Source organism: Hyaena hyaena, unplaced genomic scaffold (genome assembly GCF_003009895.1).
Source record: "Hyaena hyaena isolate Hyena2069 unplaced genomic scaffold, ASM300989v1 scaffold_44, whole genome shotgun sequence".
Classification (NCBI taxonomy): domain Eukaryota; kingdom Metazoa; phylum Chordata; class Mammalia; order Carnivora; family Hyaenidae; genus Hyaena; species Hyaena hyaena.
This window is the reverse complement of record NW_024080676.1, coordinates 1,103,926-1,123,441: the sequence shown is the minus strand read 5'-3', so window position 1 is coordinate 1,123,441 and position 19,516 is coordinate 1,103,926. Positions and strand designations below refer to the sequence as shown.

The 19,516-nt window shown below is 36.7% G+C and overlaps 1 protein-coding gene across 2 annotated transcripts in view; it reads right to left on the bottom strand.

Moving 5' to 3' along the window:
- KIF11 (kinesin family member 11) overlaps window positions 1-19,516 on the bottom strand; it is a 49,079-nt gene that overhangs the window by 19,192 nt on the left and 10,371 nt on the right. The window contains exons 1-13 of one of the 2 annotated variants that reach the window (XM_039230293.1): window positions 19,240-19,327; window positions 19,080-19,158; window positions 17,407-17,592; window positions 17,171-17,295; window positions 14,095-14,185; window positions 12,336-12,578; window positions 11,718-11,813; window positions 10,051-10,139; window positions 6,367-6,454; window positions 4,339-4,527; window positions 3,255-3,462; window positions 2,128-2,300; window positions 8-133 (exon numbers count right to left, since the gene is read on the bottom strand). In XM_039230293.1, the coding sequence (XP_039086224.1) occupies window positions 8-133; window positions 2,128-2,300; window positions 3,255-3,462; window positions 4,339-4,527; window positions 6,367-6,454; window positions 10,051-10,139; window positions 11,718-11,813; window positions 12,336-12,578; window positions 14,095-14,185; window positions 17,171-17,295; window positions 17,407-17,592; window positions 19,080-19,158; window positions 19,240-19,265 (1,719 nt within the window). In that variant the 5' untranslated portion in view covers window positions 19,266-19,327. Of the gene's footprint in view, window positions 1-7; window positions 134-2,127; window positions 2,301-3,254; window positions 3,463-4,338; window positions 4,528-6,366; window positions 6,455-10,050; window positions 10,140-11,717; window positions 11,814-12,335; window positions 12,579-14,094; window positions 14,186-17,170; window positions 17,296-17,406; window positions 17,593-19,079; window positions 19,159-19,239; window positions 19,328-19,516 lie in introns of those variants that run through there. The other variant, XM_039230294.1, reaches the window with a different exon arrangement.

The window sequence follows — 19,516 nt, the reverse complement described above, 5'->3', positions numbered from 1 at the left end:
TTGTTACCTTACTAGCCACGGTCAATGAAGTCTTGAAAATATGCTTCAGTTGACTGTTGATTTTCAGTATAGACACCACAGTGGGGGATAAAGTTGTTTCTAGTGAACTTAGAAGGTCGGTCTTAAGTAGATCCTGGTTTTAAAAATAAACAAGTCTTTAAAAAAATATTTTCACTTTCATAAACCTGGATGGTTAACGATAGTATCTTAAATACTTTGTTAACACATGCAGAGTAAAATTCTAAGTTTCCATTCTCTAACCTTTATAGCCTACAGAGCCTATTTTTTTCTAGAGTCTATATTCATCATAAGTTACTTATTCCTACCTACAGTAATTAAGAAAATGGTCATGTAACATACAATAGATTCTTAACAGTCTAATGCAATAGAGGTCCAAAGAATTCAAACAATGACAATCCTCTGTTAAGACTTCAATATTTGCAAATAAAGAATTTTTTTTAAGTGGGCAAGTACACTTTAACAAAATAAATTTCAAACAAGCTTAGGTTACTAGGCAAATCGCCATCAAAGGCAGGCTTTGAGCTGGAGGTATTTAACTTTGAAGACCTGGTGACTTATGTGCTATTGTATCTGAAGAACTTGTTAAAGTTCTTGTTCTTGTCCAGGTATATGGAAAGTTGAGAATGTACCATATACCGAGGATTTTTACAAAAAGAAAAAAAAATTCTGACCTAAGCTCCCTTCACTTGGGCAGGGTGAGGAGCTATAATAGAAAAATTTAGTGAATACTTAAGAAAAAAGGCTACTGGTATTTTTTTGGAAAGAAGAGCTAACACACTAATTTCAACTCATTCTGTGGGAGCGGCCGTTATCTCTTCTGACTCAAGCAATGCTTACAAAGTGAAATATAACTTGGTAGAAAGACATCAATACATACAGCCTGGCATCTAGTATGAATCAATTTCCCAAAAGTTAGTACCCACTGAGCATCTATTAACTCTGTCAGATTGGGTGAATCTGAAGAAATATATCAAATAATGTCATATAAGCGCTGAACCTAGGCAATGTCAGCTAACATTTGTAGTGATTTACTTGGAAAATGTTCAACAAATATGGTTAGACTCCATCTAATAAATTAATAATGAAGAGAAAGCTATCATTTCTACATTGTGAATTATACAGTAAGTCTTAGGTGATTCATTTAGTAGCTTAAACACCTAGGAAATTTCACTAGTGGGCGGCAACTGGAAATGCATATTAATTGCACTCTCCATCCCACATCTGAAAAGGAGAATGTCAGGAATAGACTAATTCTGGTTTCCTTTTGAATATCATATTTTAATTTCTTTTTTCTTTAATCTTTTTAGCATTGCTTAAGGATTTGAAAGTTGCTGATTAAAGCATTTCCTCTGATTTAAAATAATAATAATAATAACAACAACATGGTTAGACTCCAAAAGGGAAGCAGAGAGCCTGCACCAAGAAGAAAACAAATAAGTGATATGGCCAAGAACTTCCTATGTATATCATACAATTACAAAATAAAGAGTATTATTCGAATCAGCTGTGAAGGAGGTAATATTAAGTATAATTAGATGTGTGGCTTCTATAGAACTATGAAAAAGAGTCTTACAGTTAAGGCCCAGAAGGGCTTGATCACACAGATCTGACTGCATAAATTGTCATATGTATTCCTAGAATTCTAACAGTTGTTTTTCTTGTACACTTTTCTGTATTTAGTGTAGTTTTAAATCAACCATCTAATATCCCCCCCAGCTGGGTCAGTTGTAACATCAGCACCACCACTGCAGAACCCTTGAGGAAGGATGATTGACCAATTTCAGACCCAACTAACAACTCATGGGTCCCTTGAATTCTTCTGGCACTAAACCTGCCCTCTCTAGTTATTGGGCTTATTAACTCCTGCTCTTAATATTACAAGATGTAAGTGAAGAAAGTCTTAAAGGTTCGTTATATGCATTTGGAAATTAATCTTTCTGGGAGAAAAAAAAACAGTGGAGAGATCTGTCTTTAAAAATAGAGAGCTACTCTTAAAGTGGTATGTTTATCACCATTTCTGGTAAAGCTTAAAATGAAAGAAAAGTTAACATTGTTTTTAAAGACTGCAAAGTAACCCTTCAAAAATAATTTAAGAGATTTACTAACAATCAATGTTTGAAGTACAGTTTTGCTTTCTGCTGCTAATGATTGTTCTTTTAATATCATATTAGAAATCTGAGAAACACGTGTAGACACATTTTCTGGAACAGACGTGAGCGATTCCAGTGCTGTTGTAGTAATTGTGTCTAATGCAGAGACACTGGAAGACAGTAGGTTACCTATACCAAAAAGAAAAAAGATATAAACTTTGACATATCGAGTTATACAGTTAGAACCACTTCAAAGAGATTGACAAAATTATATCCTTGCTGTGGAAATGTGTAATAGTAAATAAGCTTAGAATAATTGGCTCACTACTAAGAAATATAATCAAATAGAAATGATACATGTTCTACAGTACTCTGCAAGCACTCGACATGCTTGTCAGTGTAGCAGAACCACCACTACAGTTCACAGTAAGCGAAGAATCTTCCTGATCGCTAGCTAGAAGTAATCAGAGTAGTACAGTAAGTAAGTGGAAGAGGTTATAAAAGAGAAACCACAAATCAATAAACCAAACTTAGAGTGACTAGACCCCAGGTGATTTCTACAAATTTTCACATTTCTGTATCTCATGAAATATAGTGAAAATAATACTTTCATATGAAATAAACTAATGCTTAGGAGGTTTTTTCCTAAATGAAGATAGCACATGGGTATGGTTAAAACTTACTTTGTAAAGAACAGAAAACAACAACTAAAATCTATTTTTAACTCAAAAGCAGGAAAAGCACTGTTCCCTAGTCTGAGCAGACAGTGAGTGCATTGTAGGGACCAGTGACATAGTCACCCCAGTTTCTTATGATATTAAATGATCAGTTTTGAAATTAGTCTCACTAATCACACAAAGACTAGAATAATTAGAAATGCTTGAACTCGGGGTGCTTGGATAGCACAGTCGGTTAAGTATCCAACTTCAGCTCAGGTCATGATCTTGCAGTTTGTGAGTTCGAGCCCTGCACTGGGCTCTGTGCTGACAGCACAGTGCCTGGGGCCTGCTTCAGATTCTGTGTGTGTGTGTGTGTGTGTGTGTGTGTCTCTCTTTCTCTCTCTCTCTCTCTGCCCCTCTCCCCACTGACTCTCTCTCTAAAGTAAATAAACATAAAAAAGAAAAAAGAAACGCTTGAACTTACCAAACAAAGTCTTGTGAGCTTCTAGCATGACCTTTTGTTTTGAGCTGCTATCCTTAATTAATTCGTCCATCCTATTAAACAGACTATTCAGGTTTTTGCCAAAAACATCCTGAGCTTCTGCATTGTGCTGATCAATTGCCTTCTTACGATCCAGTTTGGAATGGAGACCAGATACATCTTTTGTAGTTTCTTCAACTGTGGTAAGCAACTACATATGATTTTTAAAAATAAATGTTAAGATGGATATCACAAAAGCAGACTAATAAAAATATCTGTGCTACATAAGGATTTCTCCTGACAAGAATCAGTAAGTTTCGGGGCGTGTGGGTGGCTCAGTCAGTTAAGCACCCAACTCTTGATTTTGGCTTGGGTCATGATCTCACGTGGTTAGTGGAATTGAGACCTGTGTCAGGCTCCATCCACACTGACAGCAAGGAGCCTGCTTGGGACTGACTCTCTCTCTCTCTCTCTCTCTCCCTCTCAACCTACCCTTCTACAGCTTGTACTCTGTCTCTCTCTCAAAATAAAAATATAAACTTAAAAAAAAAAACCTAAGTTTTAGTCTTTGTATCAGAATCCATTTTTAACTCACGCTAATTTCTCCAGTTGCCCAGGAATTTCCCCTCACCTAGCAACATAGGCAAGGAAGAGGGATTTGCCAACCTCATACAGTAATTATGCTCCCTCACAATTTTTTTCCTATTATGTGCTACTATTTTCTCTAATGTGCACCAAATAAAAAATTAAATACTTTCAACATCTCCCATCATTAGAAGGTGCTAAATTCTTTATAACTGATAAGTTTCAATCTTGACCAAAGGGAAAATTATCTCATTATTCTAAATGTCCTCAAAGTATATTAAAGTCATTTTCTATTTGCAAAACTTCAGGAATGTTTTTATTTTTTAAGTCAGCAGCTCTAGTGAGGAATATTCAGATGAAAAAATAGTGTTCTTTAAACTGACAGAAATGTTATTTGGGGTGAATAAGTAGAACTTCACAATTAATGCTTAAACAAAGAAAGCCACTTCTACCCATTCTCTAATTTCTTGAATGCAAGTATAAATCAAAACAAAGGACAAACCCTGCTGGCAGCATCATGAAGTTTCTCCTCAGTACATTCCAAAGCTGATGTAATATACTCTTCTTCAACAAGTTGTAATTTAGTTTCTTGTAAATGTTTCTGAGTGGTTTCAAGTTCCTGTGTCTTATTTTGCAGGTCAGATTTACACTGGTCAAGTTCATTTTTATTATCCATAAACAACTCTGTAACCTAAATATAACATATTAAATATTTTTTTTTAAGAATTACAGTGCTGAACTGATTGGACAGATACCTTCTGAGTTTGTAATGTAATGTGAGAAGAACCAAACAATTTCCATTCAAAGTTGTGACAAGCTGTAACAAGCTAAAAGATAGGTTAGCACATTTTATATGACAGCTGGTTTCTTCCTGTAAATTCATTAAAAACCTTGAGATGAAATAATAGGTCTAGTGTAGTGGTGTTAGTTCTTCAGGTTCCTCCCAACACTGACAATGTGAGGGGTGGCACAGAAAGAAGGGTCAGATCTGTCCACCTTAGTTATTCAACATCTGGTTTCTCCTAGTATCTGCAGTCCCTCACTGATAAACACAGTAATGAAAGTGTCTCCGCATTCACTATTTACCTTTTATAATAAAACCACAGAATTCAGTTAATTTCTTATAATGCTGCCTTGATATAAGTGGCAAACAGCATCTTCATCACTGATGACAGTAAAAATACAATACAACTGACAAAGAGTCAGCAAGAAAAAAAAAATCTTAAGGAAAAAGATCAGGGGCACCTGGGTGGCTCAGTCAGTTAAGCATCTGACTTCAGCTCAGGTCATGATCTCATGGTTTGTGGGTTCAAGCCCCGCGTCGGGCTCTGTGCTGACAGCTCAGGGCCTGGAGACTGTCTTTGTATTCTGTGTCTCCCTCTCTTCCTGACCCTCCCCTGCTAATGCTGTCTCTATCTCTCCCTCAAAAAAATATAAAAAACATTAAAAAAAATTTTTCTTTTTTTTAAAAAAGAAAAAAAGATCAGATGGTGCCTGGCTGGCTAAGCAGGTAGGGTATATGACTCTTGATCTCAGGGTCATGAGGTCAAGCCCAACACTCGGCATGGAGCCTACTTAAAAAAAGAAAAAGAGAAAGGGCACCTGGGTAGCTGTTGGTTGAGCATCCAACTCCTGATTTCAGCTCAGGTCATGATCTCACAGTCGTGGAATTGAGCCCCACATCACTCAGTGTAAGCCTGCTTGGGATTCTCTCTCTCCCCCTGACTGCCTCTCCCCCGCGCACACATTGTCTCTCTCTCAAAACAAAGAAAGAAAACATTAAAGAAAAAAAAAAGAAAAAACATGGCTTGTCTGAACTGAGATATACAGATGAAGCACACAAAGAATTTCAAAGACAGTACAAATTAAAAGAATGTAAAGAAAAAAAAGGAGGGGCAGGCACCTGGCTGACTGTGTCAGTAGAACATGTGACTTTAGATCTCGGGGTTTCAGGGTTGTTAAGTTCAAGCCCCACAATGGGTGTAGTCATTACTTAAAAATAAAAAACCTTGGGAAGGGGCACTCGGTGGCTCAGTCAGTTAAGCATCTGACTCTTGATTTCAGCTCAGGTCATGGTTTCATGGTTCATGGGTTTGAGCCCTTCATCAGTACACAGCCCACTTGAGATTCTCTGTCTCCCACTCTCTGCCCCTCCTCTACTCACTCAAAATTCAATTAAAAAAACATTAAAAAAATAAAAATAAAAATTCTTGGGGCATCTGGGTAGCTCAGTCAGTTGAACATCTGACTCTTGACTCTTGATTTTGGCTCAGGTCACAATCCCAGGGTCATGGGATTGAACCCTGCATTGGGTTCTGTGCTGGACATGGAGCCTGCTTGAGATCCTCTCTTTCTCCCTCTCCCTCTGCCCCTCCCCCACTCACTCATGCACACATGCACTCTCTCCAAAAAAAAAAAAAATCTTAAAAAAAACAAAGAAAAAAGTAAAAACATCAGGTTCCTCACACTGTGAAATTTTCTTTTAATATGTGCTTCCCAGGTAACATTCAATACTGTTTTAAATGCTTACCCGACTTAGCTCCTCCTCAACAGCACCAATTTTTTCAATCAGTTCCACAATCTGTTCTTCTTGGACAGTTAATTTTCCACTCATGGCTCTAAAATAAAATTTAATGTAAGTTTAACAGTTAATATTTTTTCCTAATTCCTTTAAAATGTATCCTAACACAATTGTGGCAGTTCTACATCATCTCTACCATTTATCATCATGATAATGATGCCTAGGTGTCAATAACCAATAAATACAAATTACAAAAAACAAATGTATTCCTTGTCCTTGTTTCATAAAAGGGCTGTTCTTCTTGTTATCTCCATTTTGAAAATAAGAATCCCTACCTTTGAGGAAAAAAAAGCATGTGTATACATAAAATTTGAGATGCTACAAAGCTGACCAAGGACTATAACTCACATAAAGTGAGGGGAGGGGGTACAATGCAAGTGGCTGCAATCAGGAATATGGAGTATAAATAGGACCCGCAGAATCCAGGAAAGGCTTGGGATGCGAAGGCATCAGGTGTCAGAGGAAGAAGGGATGAGATAAGGGGCTAAAACCTGGAGAAGTGAAAAAGTGTATATACAGAACAATTACACCTTTTGTCCCTTGCACACAAACCCTAGGATACACCGAACACACACCACCATCACACCACCACATAAATCTTCATGAGATGGAAGGGTTATCCTCTATAACACAGTTCCCCAGTCTCAGCACTACTGTCATTTGAACCAGATGATTCTGGCCCACTTTAATGGGTCTCTGATTTCTTAAGCATTAGCAAGTTTCAGAAGTGAATGCCATCCCTTGTAGCCTAGTTCCTTCATAACTACCAACAATTTTCCATTCCACACTGTGCTGAAATGACAAAGATATTTTTGCGAGTGCAAATTTCCTCAAATTATTAGCTAAAGATACTGGCGATTCAAGAAACAGCTAAAACTGAGGTATAAGAGGAGAGTTAATTCTGACAGTCTTTCCATTAACTATGTTAGCTCTTTATTGGAAATAGCTCTTTGATGTGAATGAGATATTTGAAATGCTTTCTTATATTGAATGTTCATGAGGTAATGCAACATTTGTTATTTCATGGATGATATGGTTTTGACAGTTTTAAAAGATCTATTAAGCTAGGAGTAAATAAAGCATTATCTTGTTTTAAATGGTGGCTGCAGCTTTCATAATCCTCTTCTGACTTACAGTGTAGTAATTCCAAAAGCATGTTCAGAAAGAACATTGCTTCCAATTATGCCTCATGTTTATTAATAGCAAATACTGTCTTTTTAATCATGGGACTGGGAAACTAAAAATTCATTTATTATTTATAATTTTATAACTAAAATTATTTCTTAATTTAAAATACATCAGGGGCGCCTGGGTGGCTTAGTCGGTTGAGCGTCCGACTTTCGCTTAGGTCATGATCTTGCGGTTCGTGGGTTCGAGCCCCGCGTCAGGCTCTGTGCTGACTGCCAGCTCAGAGCCTGGAGCCTGTTTCAGTCTGTGACTCCCTCTCTCTCTGACCCTCCCCTGCTCACGCTGTCTCTCTCTCTCTCTCCTAGAAATAAATAAAAAAACATTAAAAAAAAAAAATTTTTTAAAAAAAAATAAAAAATAAAATACATCAAAGTGATGGTCAACAGAAGATAAACAAATGGGACAATCAGTCTATAATGTCGAATGTTTGACTACTGACAGCAGAAGATGCTACATGAGCAAATCATGGGACAAAACCACTTATTCACTGGTTGCCTACTAAGCACCTATCTCCAGCATCCACGTTTCCTTTGGGAAAGGACCCTCCCTTGACTGTACAGCACCCAAGCTGTGTGGAGGGAATGTGACTCCATTCTCAGATCCAGGGACTAAGCCTGACTGCTCAAGATAATCAGGGAAATTCAACTCCTTTGACAGTTGTTGGTTCAGACATGGATACAACTCAAACCTAACCTAATCAATAAGCGATGTTTTCCCCCAGTTCTGATAGTTACAGGCCAGGCAGCCTCTGACTCACATGGGACATGAATGAGAGCAGTAGCTACTCTGGGGCTGACCATTAACCATGCTGAAGAACCCACCTTAGGAGAAAGCCACCGCTTAGGACAGGAGTGAGGACAAAACAGGTTCCTTGAGCTACTAGATTAACTAACTTTGAAGCTCATTCTACCCCTTGCTGTTTTAAGACAGTTTAAACTGGGTTTTCTAGCAACCAAAAGCACTGTGATACCAAATTTAAAATATAAAAAGTGGTTACTGAATAAGAACTAATGTGTAAAAGATATAAAGTGGTAGAAATCAAGACACCCATAAAGTAAACAATTGAAAAATAAAATGCTGTAGTGTGTACAAGAGCGGTATACCTAAAAGTCAGATAAACAGAAGGGAAAAAAAAAGAATAAAAAATACCGCATCTAAGAATTAAGTGCAAACTTACAAAGGAGTTTTGGAAAAATGTTTTGCCAAGTAGGTACAGGATATGAAAAAACCTGGGTGGCTCAGTCGCTTAAGTGTCCAACTTCGGCTCAAGTCATGATCTCACGGCTCATGAGTTCAAGCCCTGCATCGGGCTCTGTGCTGATAGCTCTGAGCCTGGAGCCTGCTTTGGATTCTGTGTCTCCCTGTCTCTCTGCCGCTCCCCTGCTGGCATGCTTGCTCTCGCTCTCTCAAAAATAAAGAAACATTGAAAAAAATGTTTTTTAAATAAAAAATAAAAAAATAAACTAAACAAAACCAAGGTAGCACAGAAAGAAGAATACCATTTAATAGACTGTGATAGTCATACAATGCAAGTTTGAGCATTTGTAGTGTATGAGCCAATCAGGAAGACATAGTACATTATGACAACTGAGAATAACATGGAAGAAAATGAGTTCAATTAAATGATCTACATGCTATCACAATGATCACATAATGTAACAATATATGTATCATCTGTAAAAAAAAAAAAAAAGTTGTGTAAAAGATTATGCTAAAATGCTTTCTATTATCAATTAGCCCTAAATACCTTTTATCATTAATTTTTGAAAAATGCCCTGTGAAAGTCACCCTCCTTAACACCTTCAAGGATACATGCTATCAGGAATTTTCAACTTATAATTGTTAGCATCCCTCTTGTCTTCTGCTCCTTATTTAACCTGTTGTTATTGTTTCTAAATAAAGTTTCACTATGTTTCCTTTGAACTACTCCAGGGCTTTTAAAAGTGAACAGATTAGTGGTTGTCAGAGGTTAGGGGCCAGTGGGGAAAAAGGATAGGGTATGATTTCAAAGAGGCAACAAGAGGGAGATCTTTGTAATGGTACGATACTCCGTATCTTAATTGTAGAACTACACGAATCCACAAATGAGACTAAATGGCATCAAATTAAACATGCACCTTGCACCAATGCCAATTTCTCGGTTTTGACATTTTACTAAAGTTAAGCAAGAGGTAATGAATGGGGGAAAGAAATGCAGTGAAAAATATATGGGACCTCTCTGTAGTTTTCTTATAACTTCATGTGAATCAATAATTATTAAAAAATTATATAAAAAATGTTTAAACTTGTTTGAGAACTACTTGTTAACGTCAAAAGAAAAAAGCATTTATAGGAGGCACGAGAGATATAAAAACTTTAATGTCCCCTAAGTAAATTTTACTTCAAACACCTTGTTACCAGAAAATGATTATTCTTGGAAATTAATTTCTATAGCCAAGGGCTTACCTAAAATTTTCTTCAGAAATGTAGACCCCATTTTTCTCACGGGCTGCAGCAAGATCCCGTTTCAGACGCTCTATCTCTTCTGTATATTCCTACACAAGAAGAATGTTGTGGGTGTCAATTTAGCATATAACTCTTTCTTCATTCAGTTTTTGGAGGATATATATATATGTGTGAGTATATATATATGTGTGTGTATATATATGTGTGTGTATATATATGTGTATATATATATATACCTCAAATAAAACATGAAGTTAGCCCTTCAATTAAAAAACAAACACAACTGGGTTGCTTGGGTGGCTCAGTCAATTAAGTGTCTAACTCTTGATTTTGGCTAAGGTCATGATCTCACCATTCGGGAGTTTGAGCTCCTAGGTGGGGCTCTGCATGATAGCACAGAGCCTGCTTGGGATTCTCTTTCCCTACCCCTCTCCCCATCAAAAGTAAATAAACTTTAGTAAATAAATACATACACACGTACATACGTGTTCCAGGAAAAGGAACACAAGCCAGACTGGGAGGAAATACTTACTAATTATCTCAAAAAGGGCTTGTATCTAAAAGATATGAACTACTCTTTACCATTTAATAAGAATACCAACTAAAAGTTGGGCAAAGAATATGGGTAGTCTTTACACAAAAAAGATAATACAAATGGATAATAAGCGTGTGAAAAGATACTCATTATCATTATTCACTAGGGAAATGCTACTTAAAACCACACTGAGGTATAATTATACTCTTATCAGAATGGCTAACATTAACAAGATGGACTATGGACTATAAGCAAGTGTTGGAGAGGATGTGGAGAAACTGCAACCCTCACAGATTGGCTGCTGGGGAAAACTGAAAGTGGTACATCCACTTTGGAAAAGTTTCTTACAGATTAAAAATAAATTTACTGTGCAACACAGAAATTAAACTTCTAGGTATTTACTTAAGAGGACTTAAAACACATCAAAACCAAGACTGTACACTAATGTTCACAGAAGCATTACTGGAAATAATCCAAATGTCCACTGGCTGGTGAATCGATAAGCAAAATGTGTTAATATCCACTTAATGGAATACTATTCAGCAGTAGAAAGAATCTATGGATACACACTACAACACAGATGAAGCCCAAATGTTATGGCAAGTGAAAGAAGCCGGATGAAGACCAATATTATATGATTCCATTTATAAAAAATATCTGTAAAAAGCAAATCTACAAACTAAAAGTAGATCAGTGGTTGACTGTTTGCAAAGGGGAACTTTATAGTGATAGAAATTTCCTAAACCTAGATTGTAGTGATGTTGCAAAACTCCATAAATGTACTAAAAAATCCTTGAATTGTAGGCTTACAATGGAGGAGTATTATGGAAATTTTACTCTAATGTCTGGTAATTATGTCATATTAAGGTATGGTGATTATACCCTAATGCTGTAAATAAATAAGTTTCATAAATGTAAGTAACTGCAAATTTTGCTGAATTGATAGAGCTAGAAAGTCAATATATTAGCATTAGAAAAAAAATGTTAATATATTAGGTAGTTAATTAAAATCATTAGATGAAAAGTCTTAACCATAGGCAATTTAACAAATCTTTTAACAATTACCTGTTTCAGGTCCTTATTTTCACATTTGCCAAATAAGATTACATTACTCCACAAAATTCACAATTACCTTAATAAGAGCTCTTTTGGTGAGTTTCTGGTTAACTTCAGGCTTATTTAGTATGTTCTTTGCTCTATGAGCATATTCCAATGTACTCAGAGTTTCCTGTGAAGAAAAGAAAACATCAACTACTAAAAATATTATGAGAATAATGTAGATCTGTTATCTAAAAGGTACTATAAAATAACTTACAAGAAATAATCTATGGTTATATCTAATCTAAACATCTATTCAGGGGCGCCTGGGTGGCTCAGTCGGTTAAACGTCTGACTTGGGCTTAGGTCATGATCCTACAGTTCATAAGTTCAAACCCCACAACAGGCTCTGTGCTGACAGCTCAGACCGTGGAGCCTGCTTCACATTCTGTGTCTCCCTTTCTCTCTGCCCCTCTCCTGCTTGTGCTTTCTCTATCTCTCAAAAATAAATATTAAAAAAAAAAAACCTCTGCCAGGAAAGCGGAAGACAATTTTTCCAGTGGCATCCTCCTCTATGTGCAGGTGTGCAATACCCAGGTTCTTTTTACTCTCACATAGAATGAATGAAGCCAATTAATGAACTTTTAAACTATGTGACAACTAAGTAAGAATTACACTTACTACACTTGCAGATACCTTTCAAAGGGCTTACCTCAAGATTGAGGGATGCAGGAGAAATCGTTGCAATTATAGATGTTCTTGTACGTCCTCCAAGGGAATCCTGGAGGATTCTAGTTAGTTTAGATTCTCGATAAGGAACATGAGGTGTTCTTTCTACAAGAGCAGTAATAACCCTTCCCAAAGTCAAAAGGGACTGATTGATATTTCCAGCTTCCCGAGCTCTCTTGTCAACTGCACCAGAACGGCCAATGTTCTCACTTCCAGCAAGATCAACCTTGAATTTCAAAAATAAAAATAAGTTGTCAGTTCCATTGGATTTGGACACAAAGACTTTCATTCCTGTATATATTAAATAGCCAACAAAATAACTTTTCTATAATTGACAACCCACTATAAAACTGATAATCTAGTGACTACAAATATATCATCTAGAAATATAAAATTTCGAGCTGCTCTATGAGTGGTCAAAAATGAAACAGTTGAAAAGAACTACCATATGATTCAACAATCCCATTTCTATGAATATTATCCAAAGGAAATGAAATCAGTGTCTCAAAGAAGTATCTGCACTCCCATGTTCAATGCATTATTCACAATAGTCAAGATATGAAAATAATCAGCGTCTGTTGATGAATGAATGGAGGAGGTGTGTGTGTGTATATATATATATATATATACACACACACACACACATATATATACACACACACACAATGGAATATATTTTCAGTCATAAGAAAGAAGGAAATCTTGCCATGTGCAACATGGATGAACCTGGAGGACATAATACAAAGTGAAATAAGCCAGAGAAGGCTAAAGACTGCATGATCTCATTTGTATGTAGAATCTGAGGGGAAAATAAGAAAGTTCACTGAAACAGAGAGTAGAATGATAGTTACCAGAAGCAAGAGAGTGGGGGAGAAGGAGATACTGGTCAGAGGGTACAAGTCTTCAGTCATTAAGATGAATTCAAGTTCTAGGGGATCTAATGTACACTATGGTGACTATAGTTAATAACACTGTAGTGTAGAGTATACTGTACTGTAATAATATTAGGTGACCCACTAGGGCACCTGGGTGGGTCAATCAATTAGGCATCTGACTTAGGCTCAGGTTTGGTTAACCTCACAGTTCGTGAGTTCAAGCCCACGTCAGGCTCTGTGCAGACAACTCAGAGCCTGGAACTCACTTCTGATTCTGTAACTTCCTCTCTCTCTCTCTGTCCTCTGCCACCTGCACTCAATTTCTTTCTCTCTTTCTCAAAAATAAACATTAAAATAAAATTTAAAATAATAATACTATACCGAAATTTACTAGGAGAGTAGACCTAAGCATTCTCACTACCCAAAAACAAACAAACAAAAAAAGGTAACTATGTGAGATGAAAAGATATGATAATTAATCTGATTATGGTAATCATTTCACAAAGCATATGTTTATCAAATCATCACATTGTACACTTTAAATATATAATCTTTTTTTCTTTAACTTTTTAATCTTTACTTTTTGAGAGAGAGAGGGAGAGAGACAGAGTATGAGCAGGGAAAGAACACAGAGAGAGGAAGATACAGAATCCGAAGCAGGCTCCAGGCTCTGAGCTGTCATCCCAGAGCCTGACATGGGCTTGAACTCACGAGCCATGAGATCATGACCTGAGCTGAATTTAGATGCTTAACCGACTGAGCCACCCAGGCGCCCCTTTAAATGTATAATCTTATTTGTCAATTATTCCTCAGGAAAGCTGGAGGAAAAAAAAAGAATGAAACAATATAGTTAAGGTAGATGCTTACCAAGTTCAACTTTCCAATTTTAACAAGCTCCTCTCCATCAATTGTAGTTTCTTTCATATGTATTGTAACAGAGAAAACTGAGTGGGAACGACTAGAAAACAAGATCAGGTTGCCCAATCATTAGAACATAAAATATTATTTGCTTTCTATAAAATACTGAAAACTGCAAAGAAAGATCAAAATCCACAAGGTAGAGAAAGGTAGTAACAGACAGGAGACGTTAAGATTTTGGAAGACGGAGGGCAGATAAAACAACGGTTAGGTTTTTGCTTTCTTGTACTTGCTGTCTGCAGAGGAGACACCAATAAGAAACTATCTGTGAACACCTAATAGACTCAAGAACTAGAATCCTCAGACCTCTAAAGCTGGATATGGAGTAGGACTGAGACAGCTGCCTGGGACGCGAGAGGAGAATTCAGATCTACTATATACAGGAACCTCTTGAATTATATCATTACCATAAATTCAAACAGCACCACACAAGCCAGAGGTTACTTGCTTTAAATTATTGCCTGTTGTAAAAGTACATTGCTATGCTTTGACAATGCCATCAGAAATAGTTAACACCCTCTCCTGAGAAGCAGAAATGATAAATAGCAGTGATTACCAAAACACTACAAGATAATCACCAGTAGACCATAAAGTGTTCCAAAGTCTATCTTATGCTATGTACTCACATTCAGCTTTTATCTGAAGGGCACAGAAATTATATAGACAACCCAGACAGCTTTCCTTCCTATATCAATGCCATTTGGTGAACATCATTATGTTTATGTCACTGATGGTTGGTAGAGAATACGGAAACTTTTAATCTTCATATTTGTAGTTTGCATGCTACTTGGAAAATTTTAAAGTAGTATATTTAAAAAACATTTTTTAATGTTTATATTTGAAAGACGGACAGAGAACAAGCAGGGGAAGAACAGAGAGAAAGGGACACAGAACTTGAAGCAGGCTCCAGGCTCCGAGCAGGCAGCACAGAGCATGACACGGGGCTCAAACCCACAAACCGGGAGATCATGACCTGAGCTGATATTGGTGCTTAACCAACTGAGCCATGCAGGCGCCTCTAAAAGTATCATATTTTATTACTTAAAACTACAGAAAAGGGGAAAGACATGGGAAAAATATAAGCAAACTAGAGATTTGAATTACAACATACATTTCATACTTTTCTACCATTTTTACCCATTCCTAATCCAAGATTATGGATTTAATACAATTAAACATAGAAGTCAACGCTGATTTTAGAAAACCAAATTGCTTTCCTTCACTTTACCACATTTATAAAAAGATCTTTACTTCAGTCTACATACAAAAAAAGGAGTCCTAAATTACATAAATTAATGAAAAAATAAGAATTTATTTCAAAGAAAGGTATTTACAGAAAAGAAGAAATATTACCTAGTCTTTTTTTTTTTTTTAATGTTTTTTATTTATTTCTAGGAGAGAGAAAGAGAGAGAGAGAGACAGCGTGAGCAGGGGAGGGTCAGAGAGAGAGGGAGTCACAGACTCTGAAACAGGCTCCAGGCTCTGAGCTGGCAGTCAGCACAGAGCCCGACGCGGGGCTCAAACCCACGAACCGTGAGATCATGACCTAAGCGAAAGTCGGACGCTTAACCAACTAAGCCACCCAGGCGCCCCGAAATATTACCTAGTCTTAAACTCATTCCTCCAAATCCTACATAATTTTTTTAAATGGGAAGTTGTTATAGGGAAACTTAATTAAAATTATAAAATCAGGGACACCTGGCTGGCTCAGTCAGTAGAGCATGTGACTCTTGATGTCGGGGCTGTAAGTTCAAGCCCCGTGTGTGGTATAGAGATTAAAAATAATCTTTTTCTTTTTTTCTTGAGAGAGAGAGAGAATGCACATGCGAGCAGGGGAGGGGCAGAGAGACAGGAGGACAGAGGATTGAAAGCAGGCTCTGTGCTGACAGAGCGGGGCTCAAACTCATAAACCATGAGATTGTGACCTGAGCCAAAGTCAAAAACTCAACCAACTGTGCTAACCCAGGCACCCCTAAATACATATATTTTTTTATAGAGTTGTAGAAATTTCTAATTATAAGGAAGCAAAGAAATAAGAGATCTAGTTGTTGTTTTTTTTTTAAGTTTAATTTTTCAGGTAATCTTTACACCCAATGTGGGGCTCGAACTCATGACCCCAAGATCAAGCGCAGCACATTCTCCCAATTGAGCCTGCCAAGTACCCCAAGATCTAGTTCTAATAATCATTTTGTACGTCAGGGAAACTGATAGATAAGTTCACTTGTTTACCTGAAGTCACATGTTTGGTTAACTGCAGAACTAGAACTAAACACCAATATCTAACTGCCAATCCATAGCTCCTATAATTACACTCTAATGCTTCCTGCAAAGACCAGCAGAAAAAGAAATCACCTGACTCGATACACTGCTTTTCTAGAATTTGGGATTCATCATATAAGGGGTGCTATCAAATATGCCCCTTCCTACCCCGGAAAGCCAGTGTTAGTAACCATGTATTTCTACATTAAAATGAAGGCATCTGAAAAAAGTGTTCATAAATCATGTTGTACAACCTAAATACATATAATTTTTGTCAATCATACTGTAATAAAGCTGGGAGAAAAAATTAAATGAAGCTATCTGACTTTCTTCTAATCCTTATTTAAATCAGGTGCTTTGTTTTAAGTATCCATTTGGGTCCCAGAAAAGTGCTGAGGGAAAGCCTTCATGAGGCTAAGGAGGTAAGCCTCTGAGCATCCCACCCCCAAATCAACTACAGCAGCCACATTATCAGCAATTTATCAAAGCTCTCCTATATGATTTCAGCTGAGAAAAAATAATCTACTTTAAAAAATTTAAAACTTCTGCTCTAATTCAACTTGTCTTTGTTCTCCTTTCAGTATTCTTCCAACACTGGTGCTGCCCTATAAATCTCAAATCAATTACTAAAGCATGAAATCTAGCATACATTTGACTAGGATACATGTAGCATACATGTGACTCACATACCTTGAACTCATCCTAATTTGACATCCTCCATTAAAAAGAAAATGGAGCAGTGGGGGGAAGACCATGGCTTTCTTACCTAGAGTATGCATTCATCAAAGTTGCTGCAGTTGTCCTTTTTGCTGCCCCCTTCTCCAAAATTTGATAGACTTCATTCTTGTTGTGCACTGTAATTTCTTCTAAACCTTTGATTATCACCCCCCTCTGACCAAATATGAAAAGAGCATCCATCAGATTGGTAAAATATATACATACTGGCTTCTCAAAGCATCACATTAAAACCTGGAGACATTTCATTCTCAAAGACTGAGTTACCTTGTTACGGGGATCATCAAACATCTGTAGTCTCTCAGAAACATCAGAAGATGGATTAAGGAGATCAAAAAGTTCTTCATTATAGATTTCTAACAGAGACACTTTGACTGAAAATTCAGTACCATTATCAGTAAGTTTCTCAAAAATTTGATGAAGAGTACGTGGAATTATACCAGCCAAGGGATCCTGAAATCATAATATTAATAATAAAATAAAGGAAGAATGCCATCCATTTACTATGGCAGTTAAAGCACATATAACAAGAGATTCCTTTATGATATATTTAAACACAAATATGTCAAAACAAGTTTTAAAAAACTAACATTATTAGAGAAGCCAAGTATTTTTACAATTTATTCAACAGTATTCTTTTTCATACCTTCCACAAATCTGCCCTACCGATCAGCCACTTCATGCCTGACCATTACGTAGAACCAACCATACTAAGTTACTTACAAAACCAAGTTTAATAATTCTAACTTTTCTCACGAGAACATACTACTACTACGTTAACAGAAAAATGGCCCCTGTAACAATATATTCCCTAATTCTAACATAAACACAGTTTTTCAAATATTTAAGCATCTTTTATAAAAGTGTTATAAATCTCCAAATTTTGAAACTGTACTTTAAGCCTATTCCTTATTTCCTGTGTTTACAATCCCATAACTTCATTATCCATGCTCCAATTTAATGCCTCAACAATGAAACCACTAGAAAAATAGGATCAACCTAAATGTTAATAATTTGGAAAAATAAGTTAGTCATTAAACTCACTTAAACAGGGGCGCCTGGGTCAGTTAAGCGTCCAACTTCAGCTTAGGTCATGATCTCAGTTTGTGAGTTCGAGGCCCACATTGGGCTCTCTGCTGTCAGCATGGAGCCTGCTTTGGATCCTCTGTCCCTCACTCTCTCTCTGCCCCTCCCCTGCTCTCTCTCGCTCTCTCTCTCTCTCAAAAATAAATAAAATAAACATTAAAAAAAAATTCAAACACACTTGATGGAAATCTTTGTGAAATGTACTATGTGCTTTCTACACTATCCAACAACACAGTGATCTTAATTTCTTGAACACTCAAGGTCATCATTGATAAAGTACCATGCTGCCACTTGCTATGATAACTTAATAAGACTCAATCCCATGCTGCAGTCTTCCCTTTCAAGCCCTACTCACATGCCTCTTTTCCATGATATTTTTTAATTAAAAAATGGTTTTTTAATGTTTGTTTATTTTTGAGAGAGAGACAGAGTGTGAGCAGGGGAGGGGCAAAGAGAGAGGGAGTCACAGAATCCTAAGCAGGCTCCAGGCTCTGAGCTGTCAGCACAGAGCCCGACACAGGGATTGAACTCACAAGCCATGAGATGATGACCTGAGCTGAAGTCGGATGATCAACCAACTGAGCCACCGAGGCGCCCCTCCACCATATTCTACTTAAACTATTCTGTCTCAAACAGATCCCTCTCTTATCATTAACTGTGCCAAATGTATTAATTCTTTCTCTCCCAATGAGACTATGTTTCTTAAACAGGACATACCATACAGCTTATCCTATATTCATGTTTGATGTGGTACGCTGATTTTCTCTATTTCAAGAAAGAGGCCTTCAACCAAGTTATATTCAGTTATATTTCAGCCATTTTAGAAATAGAAACCTAATATAAACAATAAATACCTCCTCCCAAGTGTACTCTTCATTCGGTGACCTCTCACCTTCCATTGTAAAGGTTTTTCCAGTGCCAGTTTGGCCATACCTGTCAAAATTTTAAAAACTGTTTAAAAAAATACATGCATCTAAACTTTTTCATCAATTTGAAAAATAGTGTTTCACTCACGCAAAAATAGTGCAATTGTAACCCATAATAACTTCATCCAGAATTGGACAAACAACACTTCGGTAAACATCAATTTGTTTAGTAGACGCTCCAAAAACCTATCAAAGAAAAAAAAAAAAAAATATATATATATATATATATATATATATTAGAGCAATTCTTCGGGGGGAAAAATGTCAAAATTACTCAACTCATTCAGCCCACTAGAAACCATTTGACAGCTCAAAGAGTCAACTGAAACTTGGAATTGACACTAGAACCTAGAGGAAGTATGTAT